The sequence below is a fragment of the Coregonus lavaretus genome (assembly GCF_964263955.1).
Source record: "Coregonus lavaretus genome assembly, chromosome: 8".
Taxonomy (NCBI): Eukaryota; Metazoa; Chordata; class Actinopteri; order Salmoniformes; family Salmonidae; genus Coregonus; species Coregonus lavaretus.
In genome coordinates this window covers 23,325,942-23,349,180 of record NC_139995.1, presented here as the reverse complement: position 1 = coordinate 23,349,180, position 23,239 = coordinate 23,325,942, and the positions used below count along the sequence as shown (strand labels likewise).

General features: G+C 43.8%; 2 protein-coding genes across 5 annotated transcripts; one reads left to right on the top strand and one right to left on the bottom strand.

The window, feature by feature from the left end:
* Nucleotides 1-746: 746 nt before the first annotated feature.
* On the top strand, nt 747-6,612 carry LOC311133142 (guanine nucleotide-binding protein-like 3). Of its 3 annotated transcripts, none has more exons than XM_084166578.1 (15): nt 747-835; nt 1,064-1,122; nt 1,889-2,029; nt 2,154-2,270; nt 2,355-2,447; nt 2,599-2,734; nt 2,850-2,953; nt 3,138-3,288; nt 3,846-3,933; nt 4,216-4,393; nt 4,512-4,654; nt 4,961-5,097; nt 5,188-5,330; nt 5,894-5,975; nt 6,245-6,612. In XM_084166578.1, the coding sequence occupies exons 1-15, from the start codon at nt 823-825 to the stop codon at nt 6,346-6,348; spliced, it is 1,689 nt and encodes a 562-aa protein (XP_084022704.1). In that variant the 5' UTR covers nt 747-822; the 3' UTR covers nt 6,349-6,612. The 3 variants fall into 3 exon arrangements, with proteins under 3 accessions (XP_084022704.1, XP_084022703.1, XP_084022705.1); XM_084166577.1 differs by having other exon boundaries at nt 752-835; nt 4,216-4,426; XM_084166579.1 differs by lacking the exon at nt 1,064-1,122 and having other exon boundaries at nt 753-835; nt 4,216-4,426.
* A 123-nt stretch (nt 6,613-6,735) lies between these two features.
* LOC311133113 (glycosyltransferase 8 domain-containing protein 1-like) lies at nt 6,736-14,101 on the bottom strand. Of its 2 annotated transcripts, XM_084166547.1 has the most exons (10): nt 14,039-14,101; nt 13,801-13,847; nt 12,032-12,130; nt 11,632-11,848; nt 11,402-11,519; nt 9,282-9,366; nt 9,070-9,182; nt 8,724-8,890; nt 8,438-8,550; nt 6,736-8,009 (listed from the first exon to the last, which is right to left on the bottom strand). In XM_084166547.1, the coding sequence occupies exons 2-10, from the start codon at nt 13,814-13,816 to the stop codon at nt 7,825-7,827; spliced, it is 1,113 nt and encodes a 370-aa protein (XP_084022673.1). In that variant the 5' UTR covers nt 13,817-13,847; nt 14,039-14,101; the 3' UTR covers nt 6,736-7,824. The 2 variants fall into 2 exon arrangements, with proteins under 2 accessions (XP_084022673.1, XP_084022674.1); XM_084166548.1 differs by lacking the exon at nt 14,039-14,101 and having other exon boundaries at nt 13,801-13,887.
* Between the last annotated feature and the right edge of the window lie 9,138 nt (nt 14,102-23,239).

Here is a 23,239-nt window from a genome sequence, read left to right as displayed (position 1 = left end):
TATAACGAAAATGAACGAAACGTTTAAAAGATAGGAATTTTAGTTTATAAATACATTGCTACAATGACACACTTATCGACCCACCTCATTCCTTTCTTTTAGCATGTGCACGTAGTAAGTACGCATCATGCTTTTGGAATACGTCTTCTCAGATTCAGATGATTATTTAGTTGTGGACACTACATCACCGCACTCCATCTCATGCTCTTGGTCCTCATCTTTGTAAGTCACCTTGATTTAGCACCTATGTGTTTTATCAGTTTCTTTATGAAAATATTTAGCGAACTCCATGACAGTAGCTAAAGCAAGGGGCTATAGCAGCACACAAGTAGACTACAAATGCATGCTGGGGCGGGCATTCCCTGAGCTCATGAAGTGAGCGCTACTGGAGCGAAATTGGAGCAGGGGAGAAGGCCGACTCTCCAGCCTTTGGGAATCTCGCTCCATGCGCCAGTCAAATTGGGCACGCTCCACTCCTCCCTCTGCTCCAGCTCTGTTCTGCTCACATGCTCACATACTCTGCTCCCCATCCCACTTTTACATTGCCACAAATAATCGTTTTTTCTCTATAACCCAAATGTAATGAAAATGTCACTTAAATAGGAACAAATATGAATCATTGTTTAGACAAATATTTGTCATACATCATGAATAAATACAGGTTAATAACACTTTTCTACTATTACGCGGGGGACTTTTATTGAGGAAATTCCGTGACCCGGAAGTACTGTTTTAGTGTTGCTGACGAGACGCTGATAGTTAGCTGCTGGTTCCACGTGCAGCAGAATTTTGTAGTCGCATTGCCAGAGCCACAAACCTGCAATGAAGCGTCCAGGTAAGTGTAGCTAAAGTCTTTACATTTGGCATGTACATTCGTTTTTCTTTATTAATTACTATTAATTTAGTCTCTGTTGTGATTCAGTTGAATACATTTTCATTGCCAGTTAGACTGCCTATACTTAGCTAGTGACACATGCTGGCTACAGTCATAACGTTAGCTCTCTGGCTAGCATTAGGTTGTTAGGAAGCCAACCCTGGCTAGAATTTCGTTCATGTTTTTCAGGGTTAAAGAAAGCAAGTAAACGCGTGTCTTGCTCCAAACGTTACAAAATACAGAAAAAGGTAAACATTGTCAATTGCACTCATTACTGTCATTACTCTTTTTAAGGCTAACGTTACTCCTAGCTGTTGGTGATGTCATACATTGCTAACGTTAGGTAGCTAGCTAAGTTAGCTCAATTGGAGATACAGTATCCAAATCAAATATTATTGGTCGCGTACACATATTTAGCATATGTTAGGGGAATGTATGTAGGCAAATGCTTGTAAATTGCTTAGCGAAGCAGAGCTGCCATGTCTGTCGGCGCCATCTTTCAAATCAAATTGTATTGGCCACATGGGCCGAATACAACAGGTGCAGACATTACAGTGAAATGCTTACTTACAGCCCTTAACCAACAGTGCATTTATTTTTAATAAAAAAGTAGAATAAAACAAAGTGTTGAGGAAAAAAAGAGCAGAAGTAAAATAAAATAACAGTAGGGAGGCTATATATGGGGTGGGGGGGGGCAGTGCAAATAGTCCGGGTAGCCATGATTAGCTGTTTAGGAGTCTTATGGCTTGGGGGTAGAAGCTGTTGAGAAGTATTTTGGACCTAGACTTGGCACTCCTGTACCGCTTGTCGTGCGGTAGCAGAGAGAACAGTCTATGACTAGGGTGGCTGGAGTCTTTGACAATTTTGAGGGCCTTCCTCTGACACCGCCTGGTATAGAGGTCCTGGATGGCAGGAAGCTTGGCCCCAGTGTATAACAGACCTATTAGTTATGTAGCTATATAAATATGCAATTTTGTCTTGTCATGATTTCTAATGTAATTTCTTTGTTTTTAGGTCCGGGAACACAACAAAAAACTAAGAAAAGATTCAAAAAAGAAAGGAGTTGGCAAAAAAGTGAAAAGGGATATTGGAGTTCCCAACAAAGCACCATTCAAAGAGGATATTCTGAGGGAAGCAGAACAGAGGAGGTCAAAGGTGAGGCGATGAACTGTTTTTGGGATAGCGTCCAGGTACATGTGTGGGCTCATCGCTTTCATATTTTAGCGGGCAAAATAATTAGGTCTACGATAATTTTGTTTTTTATCTCTCTCCAACCCAGCTTGAAGAAGAAAAGGAGAAAAAGAAGCTTGCCAAGCAACAAGAACGGGCTCAGAAGAGGAAGAAGGAAAACGCTGCCAGCAGTGATGCAGACCCTAAAGCGAAGAAAGCTAGAAAGGTAAAAGAAAAGGGTGAAGTGCATCAAAGATCATGCCCTCAGCGTAGCTTGACACTATTTTAACTCCACATTTTAACTCCACAGGAGTTACCGTCACAGGAGGACCTTGTGAAACAGATGGTGAAACAGAGTGACCCAAGGAATTCGAAGAAGCACCTTTGTTCAGAATTAAACAAGGTGAGATTATTACATCCACATGTGTCTGTTGGCATTAAGTCCCAGATAAGGAAACAATAGCCCTTGTCTGGCTGAGTTGCTCTGCAAGACAGAAGCTGTCATGAAGCAATGCCCTACCTGAGTGTCCCAGCTACTCTCATATTTACTCCAGGTGATCGATGCCTCTGACATCATAGTGGAAATCCTAGACGCAAGAGATCCCCTTGGCTGCAGGTGCCCACAGCTAGAGCAAGCTGTGCTGAAGAGGGAAGGAAACAAGAAGCTACTATTCCTGTTGAACAAAATAGGTAATAACCTTATGGATAACATTATTTTGTGTCAATTCTATTTTCAAGGTTTTTACATCTTTATTCCAAAAGTAGTTAAACTTTAATACCGTAAATTACATTTTCCAACCCTCAGATCTTGTCCCTAAAGAGAATGTGGAGAAGTGGCTGCAGTGTCTTCAGCTTGAGTTCCCTACTGTGGTGTTCAAGGCATCCACACAACTACAGGACAAAACAGTGGTATGTAAATGAAATACCTACTATTTGAATGGGATTAATTTCACTGACTACTGGGGGGGGGGTTCCATATTGATGACCAGCTTCAGTCACATGCAGAATGTAGAATATGGGTAATTACTGTGTAGACTATTTATTAGAATGTTGATAATTAATGCATTTACATGTACATTTTTTTGTTAAACAGCAAGAGAAGAAGGCCAGGTTGGCAACTCTTAATGGAGTAGTAGACCAGACCAAAGGAGTGGCCTGTTATGGCAGCAGCTGTCTTCTCCAGCTCCTGGGAGACTATGCAAATGCAACAGGAAGAGAAGGCTCACTAAAAGTGGGCTTAGTCGGTAAGGAAGTTACTCCCCTCACCATTACTCAAGTATGGCTCTCAAGTGGTGTTATTAAAGGGTTGTGGATGAGAAATGATGAGGATTTATGTGAACTACTGATGTCTGTGAAGACTAATAATCCAACTCTGATCTCATCCATAGCAAACACAGTGCCCTGTTGGCTACATTTACATTTACATTTTAGTCGTTTAGCAGACGCTCTTATCCAGAGCGACTTACAGGAGCAATTAGGGTTAAGTGCCTTGCTTAAGGGCACATCGACAGATTTTTCACCTAGTCGGCTCGGGGATTAGAACCAGCGACCTTTCGGTTACTGGCACAACGCTCTTACCCACTAAGCTACCTGCCGGCTACCCTATGTCCTATCATGTCTGATCTGTCTTACTTGTGTTCTTTCAGTTTTATTTGATCAATTATATCATGACTGCATGCACAAATTAGCCCGTTATATCAGGACCCCTTGACAATGATTCATCTTTAAGGGTTTATCCTGCACAGTATAAATACCTGTTGTCTATTACTTCCACCTCTGATGCCCTCCTCTGTCCCCTCAGGGTTCCCCAACGTGGGGAAGAGCAGTCTGATCAACAGCCTGAAGGGGATGAGGGCCTGTAATGCAGGAGTCCAGAGAGGGATCACCAGGTGAGTGAAGCTGAACCATTTTAATAATTCATGATAGAGATGGGGTCCGTTTTAGTCAAAGATGGTGAGGAATTGAATGAAGCATGATGAAGTTGAAGATCTGACAAAACCGTGGAGTCTATATTCAATCCAACACTGAGCTTCATACACTTCATCTGGGTCTTGTCAATTGGCGCAGAACAGGCCAAAACACTTGGCTACGTCTGTTTACCTGAATTTGCTCAATGCATGAGTGTTATTGGAAGCTTCCCACCTAACACACCTGATGTCTGACCCTTGCAGGTGCTTCCAAGACGTCCACATATCTAAGAATGTCAAAATGATTGACAGCCCAGGGATAGTGGCAGCCCAGTCTAACCCAAAAGCTGCCATGGCCCTGAGGAGTCTCCAGGTGGAGGATAAGCAGGAGACTGTTCTAGAGGCCGTCAGGACCCTGCTCAAACAGTGCAACAAGCAACAGGTGAGACGAGGGAGATCCCTGCTACTCACTGGTGTAAGGACATTTTACTGCCACGTTTGAGATCAAGCCCTAGCTCTGCTGAGCCTACTGATAGGTAATCATGGACTTTGTCTTTTAGGTAATGCTTCAGTACAACGTTCCAGACTTTAGAAACTTCTTGGAGTTTTTATCCTTTTTTGCCAAGAAGCGTGGATTTTTGCAAAAGGGTGGAGTCCCCAACACAGAACTGGCTGCCTCTACCTTCCTCAATGATTGGACAGGGTGAGTGTTGTCATCGTAACAATTTGTTACCAATTAAAGTAGTCAGACTAGCATGGAAATTAGGATAATTCTTGAATTTAAGTGAAGACTTCTAATCCAACTCTGATCCACTGCTGAGCCAGACTGAGTACCTTGCCTGGAATCTAGAATGCATTTTTTATTTGTATTTCAGGGCAAAGCTTAATTCCTGTTACATTCCCATACAAGTGTGTTGATCCAGCTGCTGAGCCAGACTAAGTACCTTGCCTGGAAACTAGAATGACATTTATTTAATTTGATATATACCTAAAAATTTGATATTTTCAGTGCAAAGCTGAGTTACCACTGCAAAGCCCCTGAGAAGCAAAGCCTTCCCCCATACCTCTCTGAAGACATTGTAACAGAGATGCAGAAGGGGTGGGACTTGGACAAGCTGAGGAAGGGCAACGAGGAGACTCTAAGAAGTATGTTAATTTAGTATTTTCTCTAATAGAATTGTCTCATTTTGCGGTAATGAGTGTTGTGTGATGATGACTGACCCACTCTCCTTCCAGGTGTAAAGTTCCCAAATAGGGCCAGCAGCATTGTCCTCCTGTCTAAATGCCCCACCGCCGGAGTGTTGAGTGATGTTGTTGAGGACAAACCTGCTCCAGAGCCCACTGAGGAAGATATGGAGGGTAGCTGTGAAAACGAAGAGGTAGCTGAAAATCTTTCAGTTTGTTTCTAACCTGATGAATCAGATAAAAGTAGGGTCAGTCAGTCTGTGCTATCATGGAAATGAGGAGAAAAAACGCAAGTCTGATTTTAAAGTGAAGACTTCTAATCCAACTCTGATCCCCTGCTGAGCGAGTACATTTTTACATTTACATTTTAGTCATTTAGCAGACGCTCTTATCCAGAGCGACTTACAGTTAGTGAATACATATTTTTTTTTATACTGGCCCCCTGTGGGAATCGAACCCACAACCCTGGCGTTGCAAACGCCATGCTCTATCAACTGAGCTACATCCCTGCCGGCCATTCCCTCCCCTACCCTGGACGACGCTGGGCCAATTGTGCGCCGCCCATGAGTCTCCCGGTCGCGGCCGGCTGCGACAGAGCCTGGATTCGAACCAGGATCTCTAGTGACACAGTTAGCACTGCGATGCAGTGACTGTAATCAACAATCAAATGCATTTTTTGGTAAACAGGGCAAAGCTGAGTTAGTACTGCAAATACTTTTCCAGCATTTGTAATACAATATCTTCCTCTTAATTTCAGGCTGATGGGGTTGAAGAGGTGTCTGATGCAGAGGAAGTGACTGAGGAAACAGATGAACCACAGATGAAGACACCAGTCACAAGTAAATAAATTTAAAAGAGAACCAGCTTAATTCCTTTTACATTCCTAGTTAATGTAGTATCAGTCTGTGTGGAAATGAGGACAATAACACAAGTCTGAATTTAAGTGAAGACTTCTAATCCAACTCTGATCCACTGCTGAGCCAGACTGAGTACCTTGCCTGGAATCTAGAATGCAGTTTTTTTGTGTATTTCAGGGCAAAGCTTAATTCCTGTTACATTCCCATACAAGTGTGTTGTCAACGTCACTTAAATTATTTATCCTTTGCAGATGAACAAGCCAAGGTGAGGTTACAGGTTCCTGTCCCAGTCAACATTGACCTCTCCTCAGTCCACACAGATGATGCCTATGACTTCAATACAGATTTTAAATGAACATCTGTCCTTTTTGTTTCTCAAAACTGTACTGGCTCTACCTGCACCATCTGTTCTGTAAACCTGTGTGATGGAAAATTGTATCTTGGTTACAGGCTATTTGAATCAAGTGACTGTTTAAGGCCTCTGTGGATGTAACCTGTATGAGTTGGTAAATGTTTTGCCTTTTGAGTAAAGGACCAGCGGTAATGTTTATGATCTGTACATGTTCAATGTGAATTATTGTATATAACCTGAACACAAATAAATTGATCCATAATTTGCCCCAAGCAGTGCTTTCATTCCAGTATTTCAGTTAAAATGGGGCTGATGAATACAACTGCTCAACCCCATATGGGGTGTTTAATTTGCTTTGACATGGTGTTGATAACATGACAAAGACTCCAGGTAGTTGACTTGGTTTTATTAAGCTTCTTTTACAAAAGGATGACAATTTGAATATTTATATCTGCTAGAATAATCCTTTGTACAGAGTAGAAAAATAAGCCCTGACAGTGACATGTAACAACTGTTAGCAAAACACCACATTATCAGGAGGCGTGTAGTGTTTGAGAATACTTTAAAATGAAAACCATAGGAGTTGGTCCCGTGTGGCTCAGTTGGTAGAGCATGGTGCGTGTAACACAAGGATTGTGGGTTTGATTCCCACAGGCGACCAGTAAGAAAATGTATGCACTCACTAAGTTGCTCTAGATAAAAGCACCTAAATGATGTAAAAAAGCTATTTGACACATGGTTATCCCATAACCATTTCAGCTAAAGCACATGTATTGATACCATAGTGGTTTGTGTATACCATTTATATCCATCTTTGCAAAAAAGCATGATGCTGCAAAATGCAATCAAGAGAAAGGATAGTAGGCTTCAAGCTTGTTTATAACTATTTGTTTAGTGTTGTGGTAGTGATGCTGATTTACAGTTATAAAGGGTAAGGAGTTAAAGTGCGAGACAACCGGCAGTAACAAACATTGATCCTTGTTCTGACAGAATAATGCATCAATGTGAAGGTCTAAGGAAAGAGGCAGACTGTTGGTTTAAGGAAAATGACAATCTTGGCAAATTGTCAGAGGGATAGTTCCTGAACACAGGCACAGAGTGTATTCAGTATGGCACTACTTCATGTTAAAGATATACATTATTACCTTGTCACATGTGAAGCTAAGCATAGAACCATTGGTGCATCTCAACAGTTATGTAGCTGCATCTGCTTTGATGTGAAAAAATTAGAAGGCCACTTTAGACTATTGAGATGTATGACACATTTATATCTGTAACATCCTATGTTACACACTATGGAACATTGGAACATGCCCCTGTCTCTGCCTGAGATCTACAACACCACTGCATGGTAAACAGTAGACATATCACTGTGTTTGGAATGGGCTTGCATCACGTTAGGGTTCCTGAGAAGTCACTCTGGGAGGACAGACAGGTAGAGGCAGACTAGCTGTCGTCTGGTCACATCCCTGCTTTAGTCTACTTGTCCCCTGCATGTTTCCGAACTGGATGGAATTTACGCATGGGGTCCTGAATATACCACTTGTCCCAGACTTCGGTGAATGAAGAGGTCCTGGACCATGGTTTGTAATGTCCGTTCCAATGGAGGAGTTTGGCAGCTTTCACGAACTGGGGAGAGTAGCGGTTTCCAGCACCAGTAGCCCCTGAAAATAGAGCAATACTGAGTGTTTCTATGCAAACAAAGGCCAACAGCTCCCAAGCTTATAGGACAATAAACTGTACAAGCCAATAAGAAAGGGCAATGATGATCCTGTAATAATAACCTTTATTTGTACTTTATTATACAACATTACATCACTAAGTGTGCCAGGGCTGTCTGCAGCTCATTGTTAGGTAAACATGGAGACAGACAGTGAAGCATCCCCCCAAAGCATGATTTCACACCGTGAATGCTTCCTCCTCAGCGAGCTTAACTACAGCGTTCTCTTACCCCCGCACGTCCGCTCTCTCTCTCTACTGCATGTGCAAACACATTGGTGGGGAAACAGCGGTTGGCTCAGTGGGGAAACTCGCTATATGAAGTCTATTTAATCAAATACATTTCTCGACAGACCATAGTAACAGTTCTTACCTAGGTGTCTGACGTGCCACATGGGGTCGATGCTGGAGTGGTGTTTGTAGAAGACAATGAGCAGGGGAGGTGTGGTGATACTCTCTGCCAGGGTCTTACTGTAGAGGTCCTCTCTTGACGAGGGAATGAAATAAAAGCAAATGAAAACTCAAACAGAATGCTTTACAATTGTCAACAATCTGTGGTGAGTGTCAATTCAGATTGATTTAATTGATGTACTTTCAAAATCTCTGGAGGGCTGAGGGAATTCTGCCCGTGTGGCTGTCTGGCCCTCCAGGTGACTTACTGTGCGTTAAGCTCCATCCAGTGTTCAAGTTGGTTGGTGATGTTCTGACGCTTCCACTCCGTCAGGTTGGCCACGATCACGCCGGGATTAAAGGAACACGTGTTAGCCCTCATGCCCAGCTTCTTGATGGCCTCTTTTTTAAAGTCCAGGAAGCCAATGTAATTGTTCTGAAGGAATACATACTTGAGATAATTAAAACGTTGCCAATTTTTGATTTATGGCACCAAGTACAAAATAAAATGCTTTCATATAATTATGTAAAATAAGACCCTGTGTGTTCATTATTTTTTTATACAGAGGCTTTAAATCACTAGTTTTTGTAGAGTCTACAGCTGCCGTTGTGTACCTGGTTCCCGGCCCCTCGAACGATGCCCTTTGCGGATGCAGAATCACAGTCGTCTGAGAACGCAGCTGCGTGACCTGACTTTAGGCTTGTGTCAAAAAGCTCTTGGATGTCCCCTGCAAACATATCATATATTTAGTATTCATTCTTTATTCTCTTTCAGGAAATAAATCATCTTACTGTGCCAAACATGATCATGTTCAGTTAAGAGCTACCTTGTACAATGATGTCATCATCCAAATAAATGGCCTTTTCTGCATCTGGTATGAATACCGGCATGTAAAATCTGGCAAAGGTCAACTGAAACAAACAAGAGTAGTACTAATATTAACAGTAGTATGTACAGTGCATTCAGAAAGTATTCAGACCCATTGACTTTTTCCACATTTTGTTACGTTACAGCCTTATTGTAAAATTGATTAAATAAAAATGTTCCCTCATCAATCTACACACAATACCCCATAATGACAAAGTAAAAACAGGTTTTTAGAAATGTTTGCACAGCTATTTTCAGGTCTCTCCAGAGATGTTCGATCAGGTTCAAGTCTGGGCTCTGGCTTGGCCACTCAAGGACATTCAGAGACTTATCCTGAAGCCACTCCTGCGTTGTCTTGGCTGTGTGCTTAGGGTCGTTGTCCTATTAGAAGGTGAACCTTTGCCCCAGTCTAAGGTCCTGAGCGCTCTGGAGCAGGTTTTCATCAAGGATCTCTCTGTAGTTTGCTCCGTTCATCTTTGCCTCGATCCTGACTAGTCTCCAAGTCACTGCCGCTGAAAAACATTCCCACAGCATGATGCTGCCACCACCATGCTTCACCGTAGGGATGGTGCCGGGTTTCCTCCAGACGTGACGCTTGGCATTCAGGCCAAAGAGTTCAATCTTGGTTTCATCAGACCAGAGAACCTTGTTTCTCATGGGCTGAGAGTCTATAGATGCCTTTTGGCAAACTCCAAGCGGGCTGTCATGTAAGCCACTCCTCAGTAAAAGGCACGTCTGGCCACTCTACCATAAAGGCCTGATTGGTGGAGTGCTGCAGAGATGGTTGTCCTTCTGGAAGGTTCTCCCATCTCCACAGAGGAACTCTAGAGCTCTGTCAGAGTGACCATCCGGTTCTTGGTCACCTCCCTGACCAAGGCCCTTCTCCCCCGATTGCTCAGTTTGGCCGGGCGGCCAGCTCTAGGAAGAGTGTTGGTGGTTCCAAACTTTTTCCATTTAAGAATGATTGAGGCCACTGTGTTCTTGGGGACCTTCAATGCTTCAGAAATGTTTTGGTACCCTTCCCCAGATCTGTGCCTTGACACAATCCTGTCTCTGAGCTCTAGGGACAATTCCTTCGACTTCATGGCTTGGTTTTTGCTCTGACATGCACTGTCAACTGTGGGACCTTATATAGACAGGTGTGTGCCTTTCCAAATCATATCCAATCAATTGAATTTACCACAGGTGGACTCCAATCAAGTTGTAGAAACATGTCAAGGATGATCAATGGAAACAGGATGCACCTGAGCTCAATTTCGTGTCTTATAGCAAAGGTTCTGAATACTTATGTAAATAAGATATTTCTGTTTCTTATTTTTTATAAATTTGCTAAAATTTCTAAAAACCAGTTTTCGCTTTGTCTTTCTGGGGTATTGTGTGTAGATTGCTGAGGAAAAGGTTTTATTTAATCAATTTTAGAATAAGGCTGTAACGTAACAACATTTTGAAAAAGTCAAGGGGTCTGAATAATTTCCGAAGGCACTGTATATACAGTGAGCTCCAAAAGTATTGAAATGATACAATGACTATGAGGTTAAAGTTCAGACTGTCAGCTTTAATTTGAGGGTATTTTCATTAATATCGAGTGAACTGTTTAGAAATTACAGCACTGTTTGTACATAGTCCCCCCATTTTAGGGGACCAAAGGTATTGAAACAAATTCACTTACAAAGTAGTCAAAAGTTTAGTATTTGGTCCCATATTCCTAGCACGTAATGATTACATCAAGCTAGTGACTCTACAAACTTGTTGGCTACATTTGTTGTTTGTTTTGGTTGTGTTTCAGATTATTTTGTGCCCAATAGAAATGAATGGTAAATAATGTATTGTGTCATTTTCGAGTAACTTTTATTGTAAATAATAATAGAATAAACAGTTCTCCCGATATGGATGAAAATACCCTCAAATTAAAGCCGACAGTCTGCACTTTAACCTCATAGTCATTGTATCATTTCAAATCAAATTGCTGGAATATAGAGCCAAAACAAAAACGCCACTGTCCCAATACTTTTGGAGCTCACTGTATTATATATGAATATCAACATCTATAACACTGATAATACATGTTGTCTGTCTCACCGGTTTCACAGACTCAAGCTTCTGAGGATCTTTGGTAATCTTCCCATTGAGAAGTTGGGGCTCAAATATGATGATCTTGTGCTTGACATTGTTAAGCTGAGTCTTACTCATCCACACCCTGGGGATTGAAATGGGCATTAAAAACGCTAACATCATTCAACCTCAAACAAACAAGTCTCTGTTGTGCTTTTTATTAACAGCATGGCAGAGGTAACGCGTTAATCACTCACTTGAGGTGATCCACAGTGTCGTTCATGGTCACAATGTTGAACACAATGTTGGCTTTGCTGTTCTGGTAGACACTGTTCATGGCAGCCACCACAGCTCCCAGTCTCTCCTCTGCAGCAGTAATGACCACTGGGATCTTCTCCCCAGTTCTCACAAGGTCTGGTCTGAGCTCAGGAGAGAACTCAGACTCAAATGGCAGAAGCATACCTGGCACTGCATCTGTAAGAAGAATATTCAGTTCAATTCAATTCCGTTTAGATCAGGGCGATCTGTAATGCAGCCAGTGGTATAAAAACAACACACAATGCAGAATGCAGTACACTACACATTATCCATCAGCACCCTAAATGTTATTTGAGAAAACAGAGAATTACCCCCACTACCAGATAGGGAAACATTTACCTGGATTCTCACTTATAAGGAAGTCATTGAGATTCAGGAGATTCCGTTGCACGATGATCAGAAATGCTACTGCCAGTAGCACAAGGATGACCACATTTACTGAAAAATACAGAGCAGGGAGAAGAAAGGATGAGAACATCTGAAGAGATAACCCAAAGGCCAGGAGATGGCGATATTGAGTCGTTTCATCTTGCGTTGCCTTTGGACAGTAAGATGAAACGACTCAATATTGACATCTGCCGGCCTTTGGGCTTACTCTTCAGATGTTTAAATTTTTAAATTTTTAGTCATTTAGCAGACGCTCTTATCCAGAGCAACTTACATTATCTTTTCATTTTATTTTTCATACTGGCCCCCCTCATTTTACTGAAGAAAAGTGTCCCCTACAGCTCAACACTCCAATTATAGGAACCCCCCCCCCCCTGTAATTCTCACAGAAGCCACTTTATGTCACAATTTGTTTTTATCCCAACACTTTCCCTGGCTGCTTTAGAATGATTTGGTGTGAGAATAAAAAGAGGCTCCTCACAAACTAGTAGTCCCGTGTAGCTCAGTTGGTAGAGCATGGCGCTTGCAACGCCAGGGTTGTGGGTTCGTTTCCCACGGGGGACCAGTATGAAAAAATGTATGCACTCACTAACTGTAAGTCGCTCTGGATAAGAGCGTCTGCTAAATGACAAAAAATAATAATAAACATTTCTATCCACAGGTTTTATGCGAGTAAAATCATACCATATAAAAAAAATCACGATGGAAACAGTACGTTTCTTTACAATTTAAAAAATGCCAACAGATCATTTGTTCGTTTGACATGGTGGGATCTTTTTGTGTCTGTAAAATTAATGATGCGAGAAATGGCGCTGGAAACGCCTTTAATGCGCAAATATTGATATACTGTAACAACCATCATATTGAAGTAAATTTGGAGTGATGCGATGACATGGTGTGTAGTCCTCCCACCACGACTCTGGAAACCATGCAGTTTATTAGGCTACAGATTAAATAAATTATGATGAACTTCACAGGGTGGTGAAAGTGCACGGTGATCTTGATGCTCCTTTCCAATAAATATCGAGAGTCATATTCTGGTGACATGATGATCGATGCTTGACTGCCGTTTGACAAATAAAAATATTCTCGCTCTTATCCGTAATAATCTCATTATGTATAGTTTACCCGCACAGCCTACCTGTTGGCTAGAGCGCATGTGCCAAGACCAGAGTAGGCAATTTGCTATTTAATGCAACAGTTTGTGACAAGTTGAAAATGCGATGGAAACACATTGAACTTTAGATGTTTATTCGGTACATGAAAAATTAAGCGAAAAAGTACCTTTTGTGTGCACAAGTCATCACGCACTGATTTTTATCAACCTAGTGAGGATATTAATAGTGAGATGTGCAATGCCATTTTGTTTCAATATTTGATTTATTTAATTGAAATAAGATACCTAGACTTTAGCTTTTAAGAGTTAATAAAAAAATTAAAATATAAATATAATTTATAAAATAGATTTTAATACACTAATCTTCTGGGGCCAGTTACTGTCCCCCCCATGGGGTTACCCCGGTATTTTGGAAAAATTCCCCTTTTCTAGGTGTAAACTGCAGCCACTTATTTCCCTTCATTGTTTGTTTGCCTAAGCATACCTAATTTTACCAAACGTAGCTTATTTTTTCTCTCCAGTAAATTGACATTGTTCTTAGGGGGGCAATTTACCCCACATTACCCTACATTGTTGCAAATGTATGTAATGTAACAACACTGACCTCTCCTTAATGACATCGCGGCGTCATCTGCTGCTCTCCTTGTTAGCCTGCACAGAAAGTAAACTAAGTAGTGAAGCAGAATATGTAATAATGATCCATACAGAAAACTACCTTGATTTATAACGGATAATTGACCACCGTCTCAATGCACCAATGGCATGGATCCGCAATGAATAAGCCAAGTCAAATTAGTTTTTAAATAATATATACAATATATCCACGCATGCTTCGTACTCACAGACACACAAAATATTCACATCAAAAGCCGAAGTGCCAACTCAACATCGAGTCTGTTAATGTCACTAGTTAACACAGCCACAACGTCATAAACCCCGCCTATTTCTACAATTTATATTATTAAATATTTGAAACCTAACCCTAACCTTAATCACACTCCTAACCTTAAGCCTGACCCTAACCGCAAATTAAGACCAAAAATAGGATTTTAATTATCATTAACTTTTATAGTTAATGTTGACTTTGTGGCTGTGCTATCTAGTGGAAACACCCGTTACCTTGAATGGCCGGTAAAGATAGTTGCCTACGTATTTGCCTGTATTTAAATCGAGAAGTCTAATGAATAATAACCATACATTCCAATGGAGTTCACTATCACAACATCAGATTAACGTTTAATTTGATCAGTATTTTGATGTCGTATATGGAGTGGGATTGCTTGATAAACGGACGAAGAGCACCGTGTGAAGCTTCACATGCCTCGCGCTTGAATGAGGGGAGAACGAATGCCTCCTCTCATTAAAGCCGACGCGATACTGCAGGCTTTGTTAGCAGAAAAGAGGATCCCCCCATTATAGTGAATGGAAAAATGGCGATCTTCGTGGTCAACCTTTGTGTAAATACATTTTTTAAAACAATCATGGTACCAATAATTGCTTATAATGAACCAGATGTATGTCTTTGAACCGATTATTTTTTAAATCGCACACGTTCTGCTCGCCTAAGTTAGAATACCTCATGATAAGCAGTAGACCATACTATTTACCAAGAGAGTTTATCTATATTTTTCGTAGCTGTCTATTTACCACCACAAACCGATGCTGGCACTAAGACCACACTCAACGAGCTGTTTAGGGCCATAAGCAAAGAAGAAAATGCTCACCCAGAGGCGGCGCTCCTAGTGGCCGGTGATTTTAATGCAGGGACTCCAACCCCATTCATTGAACGGATGTTGGTGAAGCTATGTCTACATAAGGGTACTCATTTTTAAAAAACTCACAGAAGCTCTGACAAAGGCCTTGAGGCCGATATGTAAAGCTTAATAAAGAGCAGTGATAAAAGCAAAAATGTCCAAAATAAAAAATACATTAATAAATGCTTAATTAAGAGCAGTGATACTAGCAAGAGCAGTTTCTTCTTTTTTCTTATCTAATCATTTTACCTAATTTCTACCAGCATGCCACCTGTGCAACTAGGAGACAAAACTCTAGATCACCTTTACTCCACACACAGGAACGCATAAAAAGCTCTCCCTCACCCTCCATTTAGCAAATCTGACCATAACTCTATCCTCCTGATTCCTGCTTACAAGCAAAACCTCAAACAGGAGGTAGTACCAGTGACTCGCTCAATAAGGAAGTGGTCCGATGAGCTACAGGACTGTTTCGCTAGCACAGACTGAAATATGTTCCGGGATTCATCCAATGGCATTGAGGAGTTTACCACATCAGTCACCGGCTTCATCAATAAGTGCATCAACGATGTCGTCCCCACAGTGACCGTACATATCCCAACCAGAGGCCATGGATTACAGACAACATCCGCACTGAGCTAAAGGCTAGAGCTGCCGCTTTTAAGGAGCGGGACACTAATCCGGATGCTTATACAGAAATCCTGCTACGACCTCCGACGAGCCATCAAACAGGCAAAGCGTCAATAGAGGACTAAGTTCGAATCCTACTATGCTGGCTCTGACACTCGTTGGATGTGACAGGGCTTGCAAACTATCACAGATTACAAAGTGAAACCCAGCCACGAGCTGCCCACTGACGCGAGCCTACCAGACAAGCTAAATGCCTTCTATGCTCACTTCGAGGCAAGCAACAATGAACAATGCATGAGAGCACCAGCTGTTCCCAATGACTGCGTGATCAATCTCTACGTAGCCTTTTAAACAGGTTAACTTCACAAGGCCGCAGGGCCAGATGGATTACCAGAACACGTACTCAGAGCATGCGCTGACCAGCTGGCAAGTGCCTTCACTGACATTTTCAACCTCTTCCTGACCCAATCTGTAATACCTACATGTTTCAAGCAGACCACATTTACATTTACATTTACGTCATTTAGCACCATAGTCCCTGTGGCCAAGAACCTCAAGGTAACCTGTCTAAATGACTATCGCCCCGTAGCACTCACATCTGTAGCCATTAAATGCTTTGAAAGGCTGGTCATGGGTCATGGCTCACATCAACACCATCATCTCAGACACCCTGTACCCCATCCAATTTGTTTACCACCCCAACAGATCCACAGATGACGCTATCTCTATTGCACTCCACACAGCCCTCTCCCACCTGGACAACAGGAACACCTACAGTTGAAGTCGGAAGTTTACATACACTTAGGTTGGAGTCATTAAAACTCGTTTTTCAACGACACCACACATTTCTTGTTAACAAACTATAGTTTTGGCAAGTCGGTTAGGACATCTACTTTGTGCATGACACAAGTACATTTTCCAACAATTGTTTACAGACATATTATTTCACTTATAATTCACTGTATCACAATTCCAGTGGGTCAGAAGTTTACATACACTAAGTTGACTGTGCCTTTAAACAGCTTGGAAAATGATGTCATGGCTTTAGAAGCTTCTGATAGACTAATTGACATCATTTGAGTCAATTGGAGGTGTACCAGTGGATGTATTTCAATGCCTACCTTCGAACTCAGTGCCTCTTTGCTTGACATCATGGGAAAATCAAAAGAAATCAGCCAAGACCTCAGAAAACAAATTGTAGACCTCCACAAGTCTGGTTCATCCTTGGGAGCAAACACCTGAAGGTACCACGTTCATCTGTACAAACAATAGTACGCAAGTATAAACACCATGGGACCACGCAGCCATCATACCGCTCAGGAAGGAGACGCGTTCTATCTCCTAGAGATGAATGTACTTTGGTGCGAAAAGTGCAAATCAATCCCAAAACAACAGCAAAGGACCTTGTGAAGATGCTGGAGGCAACAGGTACACAAGTATCTATATCCACAGAAAAACGAGTCCTATATCGACATAACCTGAAAGGCTGCACAGCAAGGAAGAAGCCAATGCTCCAAAACCGCCATAAAAAAGCCAGACTACGGTTTGCAACTGCACATGGGGACAAAGATCGAACTTTTTGGAGAAATGTCCTCTGGTCTGATGAAACAAAAATATAACTGTTTGGCCATAATGACCATCGTTATGTTTGGAGGAAAAAGGGGTTGTTTGCAAGCCGAAGAACACCATCCCAACCGTGAAGCACGGGGGTAGCAGCATCATGCTGTGGGGGTGCTTTGCTGCAGGAGGGACTGGTACACTTCACAAAATAGATGGCATCATGAGGAAGGAAAATTATGTGGATATATTGAAGCAACATCTCAAGACATCAGTCAGGAAGTTAAAGCTTGGTCGCAAATGGGTCTTCCAAATGAACAATGACCCCAAGCATACTTCCAAAGTTGTGGCAAAATGGCTTAAGGACAACAAAGTCAAGGTATTGGAGTGGCCATCACAAAGCCCTGACCTCAATTTGTGGGCACAACTGAAAAAGCGTGTGCGAGCAAGGAGGCCTACAAACCTGACTCAGTTACACCAGCTCTGTCAGGAGGAATGGGCCAAAATTCACCCATCTTATTGTGGGAAGCTTGTGGAAGGCTACCTGAAACGTTTGACCCAAGTTAAAGGCAATGCTACCAAATACTAATTGAGTGTATCTAAACTTCTGACCCACTGGGAATGTGATGAAAGAAATAAAAGCTGAAATAAATCATTCTCTCTACTATTTTTCTGACATTTCACATTCTTAAAAAAAAGTGGTGATCCTAACTGACCTAAAACAGGGAATATTTACTAGGATTAAATGTCAGGAATTGTGAAAAACTGAGTTCTCCAGACCATCTCCGGTGACCTTCTCCCCTACCTCACCTCGCTGATCAACTCATCCTTGACCGCTGGCCATGTCCCTTCCGTCTTCAAGAGAGCGAGAGTTGCTCCCCTTCTCAAAAAACCAACACTCGATCCCACTGATGTCAACAACTACAGACCAGTATCCCTTCTTTCTTTTCTTTCCAAAACTATTGAGCGTGCCGTCTTTAGCCAACTCTCTTGCTATCTCTCTCAGAATGACCTTCTTGATCCAAACCAGTCAGGTTTCAGGACTGGTCATTCAACTGAGACTGCTCTTCTCTGTGTCACGGAGGCTCTCCGCACTGCTAAAGCTAACTCTCTCTCCTCTGCTCTTGTCCTTCTAGACCTGTCTGCTGCCTTTGATACTGTGAACCATCAGATCCTCCTCTCCACCCTCTCCGAGCTGGGCATCTCCGGCGCGGCTCACTCCTGGATTGCGTCCTACCTGACCGGTCGCTCCTACCAAGTGGCGTGGCGAGAAGCTGTCTCCGCACCACGTGCTCTCACCACTGGTGTCCCCCAGGGCTCAGTTCTAGGCCCTCTCCTTTTCTCCCTATACACCAAGTCACTTGGCTCTGTCATATCCTCACATGGCCTCTCCTATCATTGCTACGCTGACGATACACAACTAATCTTCTCCTTTCCCCCTTCTGATAACCAGGTGGCGAATCGCATCTCTGCATGTCTGGCAGACATATCAGTATGGATGACGGATCACCACCTCAAGCTGAACCCTGGCAAGACGGAGCTGCTCTTCCTCCCGGGGAAGGACTGCCCGTTCCATGATCTCGCCATCACGGTTGACAACTCCGTTGTGTCCTCCTCCCAGAGTGCGAAGAGCCTTGGCGTGACCCTGGACAACACCCTGTCGTTCTCCGCTAACATCAAGGCGGTGACCCGCTCCTGCAGGTTCATGCTCTACAACATTCGGAGAGTACGACCCTGCCTTACACAGGAAGCGGCACAGGTCCTAATCCAGGCACTTGTCATCTCCCGTCTGGATTACTGCAACTCGCTGTTAGCTGGCCTCCCTGCCTGTGCCATTAAACCCCTACAACTCATCCAGAACGCCGCAGCCCGTCTGGTGTTCAACCTTCCCAAGTTCTCTCACGTCACCCCCCTCCTCCGCACACTCCACTGGCTTCCAGTTGAAGCTCGCATCCGTTACAAGACCATGGTGCTTGCCTATGGAGCAGTGAGGGGAACGGCACCTCTGTACCTTCGGGCTCTGATCAGTCCCTACACCCAAACGAGGGCATTGCGTTCATCCACCTCTGGCCTGCTGGCTCCCCTTCCTCTGCGGAAGCATAGTTCCCGCTCAGCCCAGTCAAAACTGTTCGCTGCTCTGGCACCCCAATGGTGGAACAAGCTCCCTCACGACGCCAGGACAGCGGAGTCACTCACCACCTTCCGGAGACATTTGAAACCCCACCTCTTTAAGGAATACCTGGGATAGGATAAAGTAATCCTTCTACCCCCCCCCCAAAAAAAATAATAATTGTAAAGTGGTTATCCCACTGGCTATAGGGTGAATGCACCAATTTGTGAGTCGCTCTGGATAAGAGCGTCTGCTAAATGACGTAAATGTAAATGTAAATGTGTATGTAAACTTCCGACTTCAACTGTATGTGAGAATGCTGTTCATAGACTATATCTCAGCGTTAATCTCCATAGTGACCTCCAAGCTCATCACTAAGCTAAGGACCCTGGGACTGAACACCTCCCTCTGTAACTTGATCCTGGACCTCCTGATGGGCCGCCTCCAGGTGGTGAGAGTAGGCAGCAACACATCCACCACGCTGACCCTCAACACGGGGGCTCTTCAGGGGTGTGTGCTTAGTCCTCTCCTGTACTCCCTGTTCACCCATGACTGCGTGGCCGCGCATGACTCCAACACCATCATTAAGTTTTCTGACTACACAGTGTGGTGGAAGGACAACAACCTCTCCCTCAATGTCAGCAAGACAAAAGAGCTGATCGTGGACTACAAGAAACGGAGGGCCGAGCACGCCTCCATTCACATCGACGGGGCTGTAGTGGAGCTGGTCGAGAGCTTCAAGTTCCTCTGTGTCCACATCACTAAGGATCTATCATGGTTCACACACACCAACACTCGTCGTGAAGAGGGCACGACAACGCCTCTTCCCCCTCAGGAGGTTGAAAAAATGTGTCATGGGCCCACAGACCTTCAAAAAGTTCTACAGGTGCACCATTGAGAGCCTCTTGACTGGCTGCATCACTGCAAGGGTATGGCAAGTGCTTTACATTTGACCGCAAGGTGCTACAGAGGGTAGTGCGTACGGCCCAATATATCTATATATATATAATTATTTAACAGCGCCGGAGAAGATGGCTGCCGTTTTACAGCCCTCTAACCAATTGTACTATTATGTGTGTTTTTCCGCGTTATTTGTAATTTATTTTGTACATAATGTTTCTGCCATCGTCTCTTATAACCAAAAAGAGCTTCTGGATATCAGGACAGCGATTACTCACCTCGTATTGGACGAAGATTTTTTCTTCAACGAGGCGGCCGCGAAGGATATCATACAGACACCCGACAAGGCCCAAATCCCCGTCATTCGCGTGAGGAAGAGACGGAGATATCGTGGATGTAGATCGGGGTGCCTTGTAAGGATCCGACGGCGAGCGAGTAAACTGCCTCTTCCATCAATCCTATTAGCCAATCTTCAATCATTGGATAACAAATTGGATGACCTAAGATTACGGTTATCCTACCAACGGGACATTAAAAACTGTAATATCTTATGTTTCACCGAGTCGTGGCTGAACGACGACGTGGATAACATACAGCTAGCGGGCTATACGATACATCGGCAGGATAGAACGGCTGACTCCGGTAAGACAAGGGGTGGCGGTCTGTGTATATTTGTAAACAACAGCTGGTGCACAAAATCAAATACTAAGGAAGTCTCGAGGTTTTGCTCGCCTGAGGTAGAGTATCTTATGATAAGCTGTAGACCACACTATTTACCAAGAGAGTTTTCATCTATATTTTTCATAGCTGTCTATTTACCACCACAAACCAATGCTGGCATTAAGATTGCACTGAATGAGTTGTACAAGGCCATAAATCAACAGGAAAACGCTCATCCAGATGCAGCGCTCCTAGTGGCCGGGGACTTTAATGCAGGGAAACTTAAATCCGTTCTACCTAATTTCTACCAGCATGTTAAATGTGCAACCAGAGGAAAAAAAACTCTAGACCACCTTTACTCCACACACAGAGACGCATACAAAGCTCTCCCTCGCCCTCCATTTGGCAAATCTGACCATAACTCTATCCTCCTGATTCCTGCTTATAAGCAAAAACTAAAGCAGGAAGCACCAGTGACTCGGTTAATAAAAAAGTGGTCAGATGACGCAGATGCTAAGCTACATGACTGTTTTGCTAGCACAGACTGGAACATGTTCCGGGATTCTTCAGACAGCATTGAGGAGTACACCACATCAGTCACTGGCTTCATCAATAAGTGCATCGATGATGTCGTCCCCACAGTGACCGTACGTACATACCCCAACCAGAAGCCATGGATTACAGGAAACATCCGCACTGAGCTAAAGGGTAGAGCTGCCGCTTTCAAGGAACGGGACTCTAACCCGGACGCTTATAAGAAATCCCGCTATGCCCTCCGACGAACCATCAAACAGGCAAAGAGTCAATTCAGGACTGAGATTGAATCGTACTACACTGGCTATGACGCTCGTCGGATGTGGCAGGGCTTGAAAACTATTACAGACTACAAAGGGAAGCACAGCCGCGAGCTGCCCAGTGACACAAGCCTACCAGACGAGCTAAACCACTTCTATGCTCGCTTCGAGGCAAGCAACACTGAAGCATGCATGAGAGCACCAGCTGTTCCGGATGACTATGTGATCACGCTCTCCGTAGCCGATGTGAGTAAGACTTTTAAGCAGGTCAACATTCACAAGGCCGCAGGGCCAGACGGATTACCAGGACGTGTACTCCGAGCATGTGCTGACCAACTGGCAAGTGTCTTCACTGACATTTTCAACATGTCCCTGACTGAGTCTGTAATACCAACATGTTTCAAGCAGACCACCATAGTCCCCGTGCCCAAGGACTCTAAGATAACCTGCCTAAATGACTACCGACCCGTAGCACTGACGTCTGTAGCCATGAAGTGCTTTGAAAGGCTGGTCATGGCTCACATCAACAGCATTATCCCAGAAACCCTAGACCCACTCCAATTTGCATACCGCCCCAACAGATCCACAGATGATGCAATCTCTATTGCACTCCACACTGCCCTTTCCCACCTGGACAAGAGGAACACCTACATGAGAATGCTATTCATTGACTACAGCTCAGCATTCAACACCATAGTGCCCTCTAAGCTCATCACTAAGCTAAGGATCCTGGGACTAAACACCTCCCTCTGCAACTGGATCCTGGACTTCCTGACGGGCCGCCCCAGGTGGTAAGGGTAGGTAACAACACATATGCCACACTGATCCTCAACATGGGGGCCCCTCAGGGGTGCGTGCTCAGTCCCCTCCTGTACTCTCTGTTCACCCATGACTGCATGGCCAGGCACAACTCCAACACCATCATTAAGTTTGCCGACGACACAACAGTGGTAGGCCTGATCACCGACAACGATGAGACAGCCTATAGGGAGGAGGTCAGAGACCTGGCCGTGTGGTGCCAGGACAACAACCTCTCCCTCAACGTGACCAAGACAAAGGAGATGATTGTGGACTACAGGAAAAAAAAGAGGACTGAGCACGCCCCCATTCTCATCGACGGGGCTGTAGTGGAACAGGTTGAGAGCTTCAAGTTCCTTGGTGTCCACATCACCAATGAACTATCATGGTCCAAACACACCAAGGCAGTCGTGAAGAGGGCACGACAAAGCCTATTCCCCCTCAGGAGACTGAAAAGATTTGGCATGGGTCCTCAGATCCTCAAAAAATTCTACAGCTGCACCATCGAGAGCATCCTGACTGGTTGCATCACCGCCTGGTATGGCAACTGCTTGGCCTCCGACCGCAAGGCACTACAGAGGGTAGTGCGTACGGCCCAGTACATCACTGGGGCCAAGCTTCCTGCCATCCAGGACCTCTATACCAGCGGTGTCAGAGGAAGGCCCTCAAAATTGTCAAAGACTCCAGCCACCCTAGTCATAGACTGTTCTCTCTGCTACAGCACGGCAAGCGGTACCGGAGTGCCAAGTCTAGGTCCAAAAGACTTCTCAACAGCTTCTACCCCCAAGCCATAAGACTCCTGAACAGCTAATCATGGCTACCCGGACTATTTGCACTGCC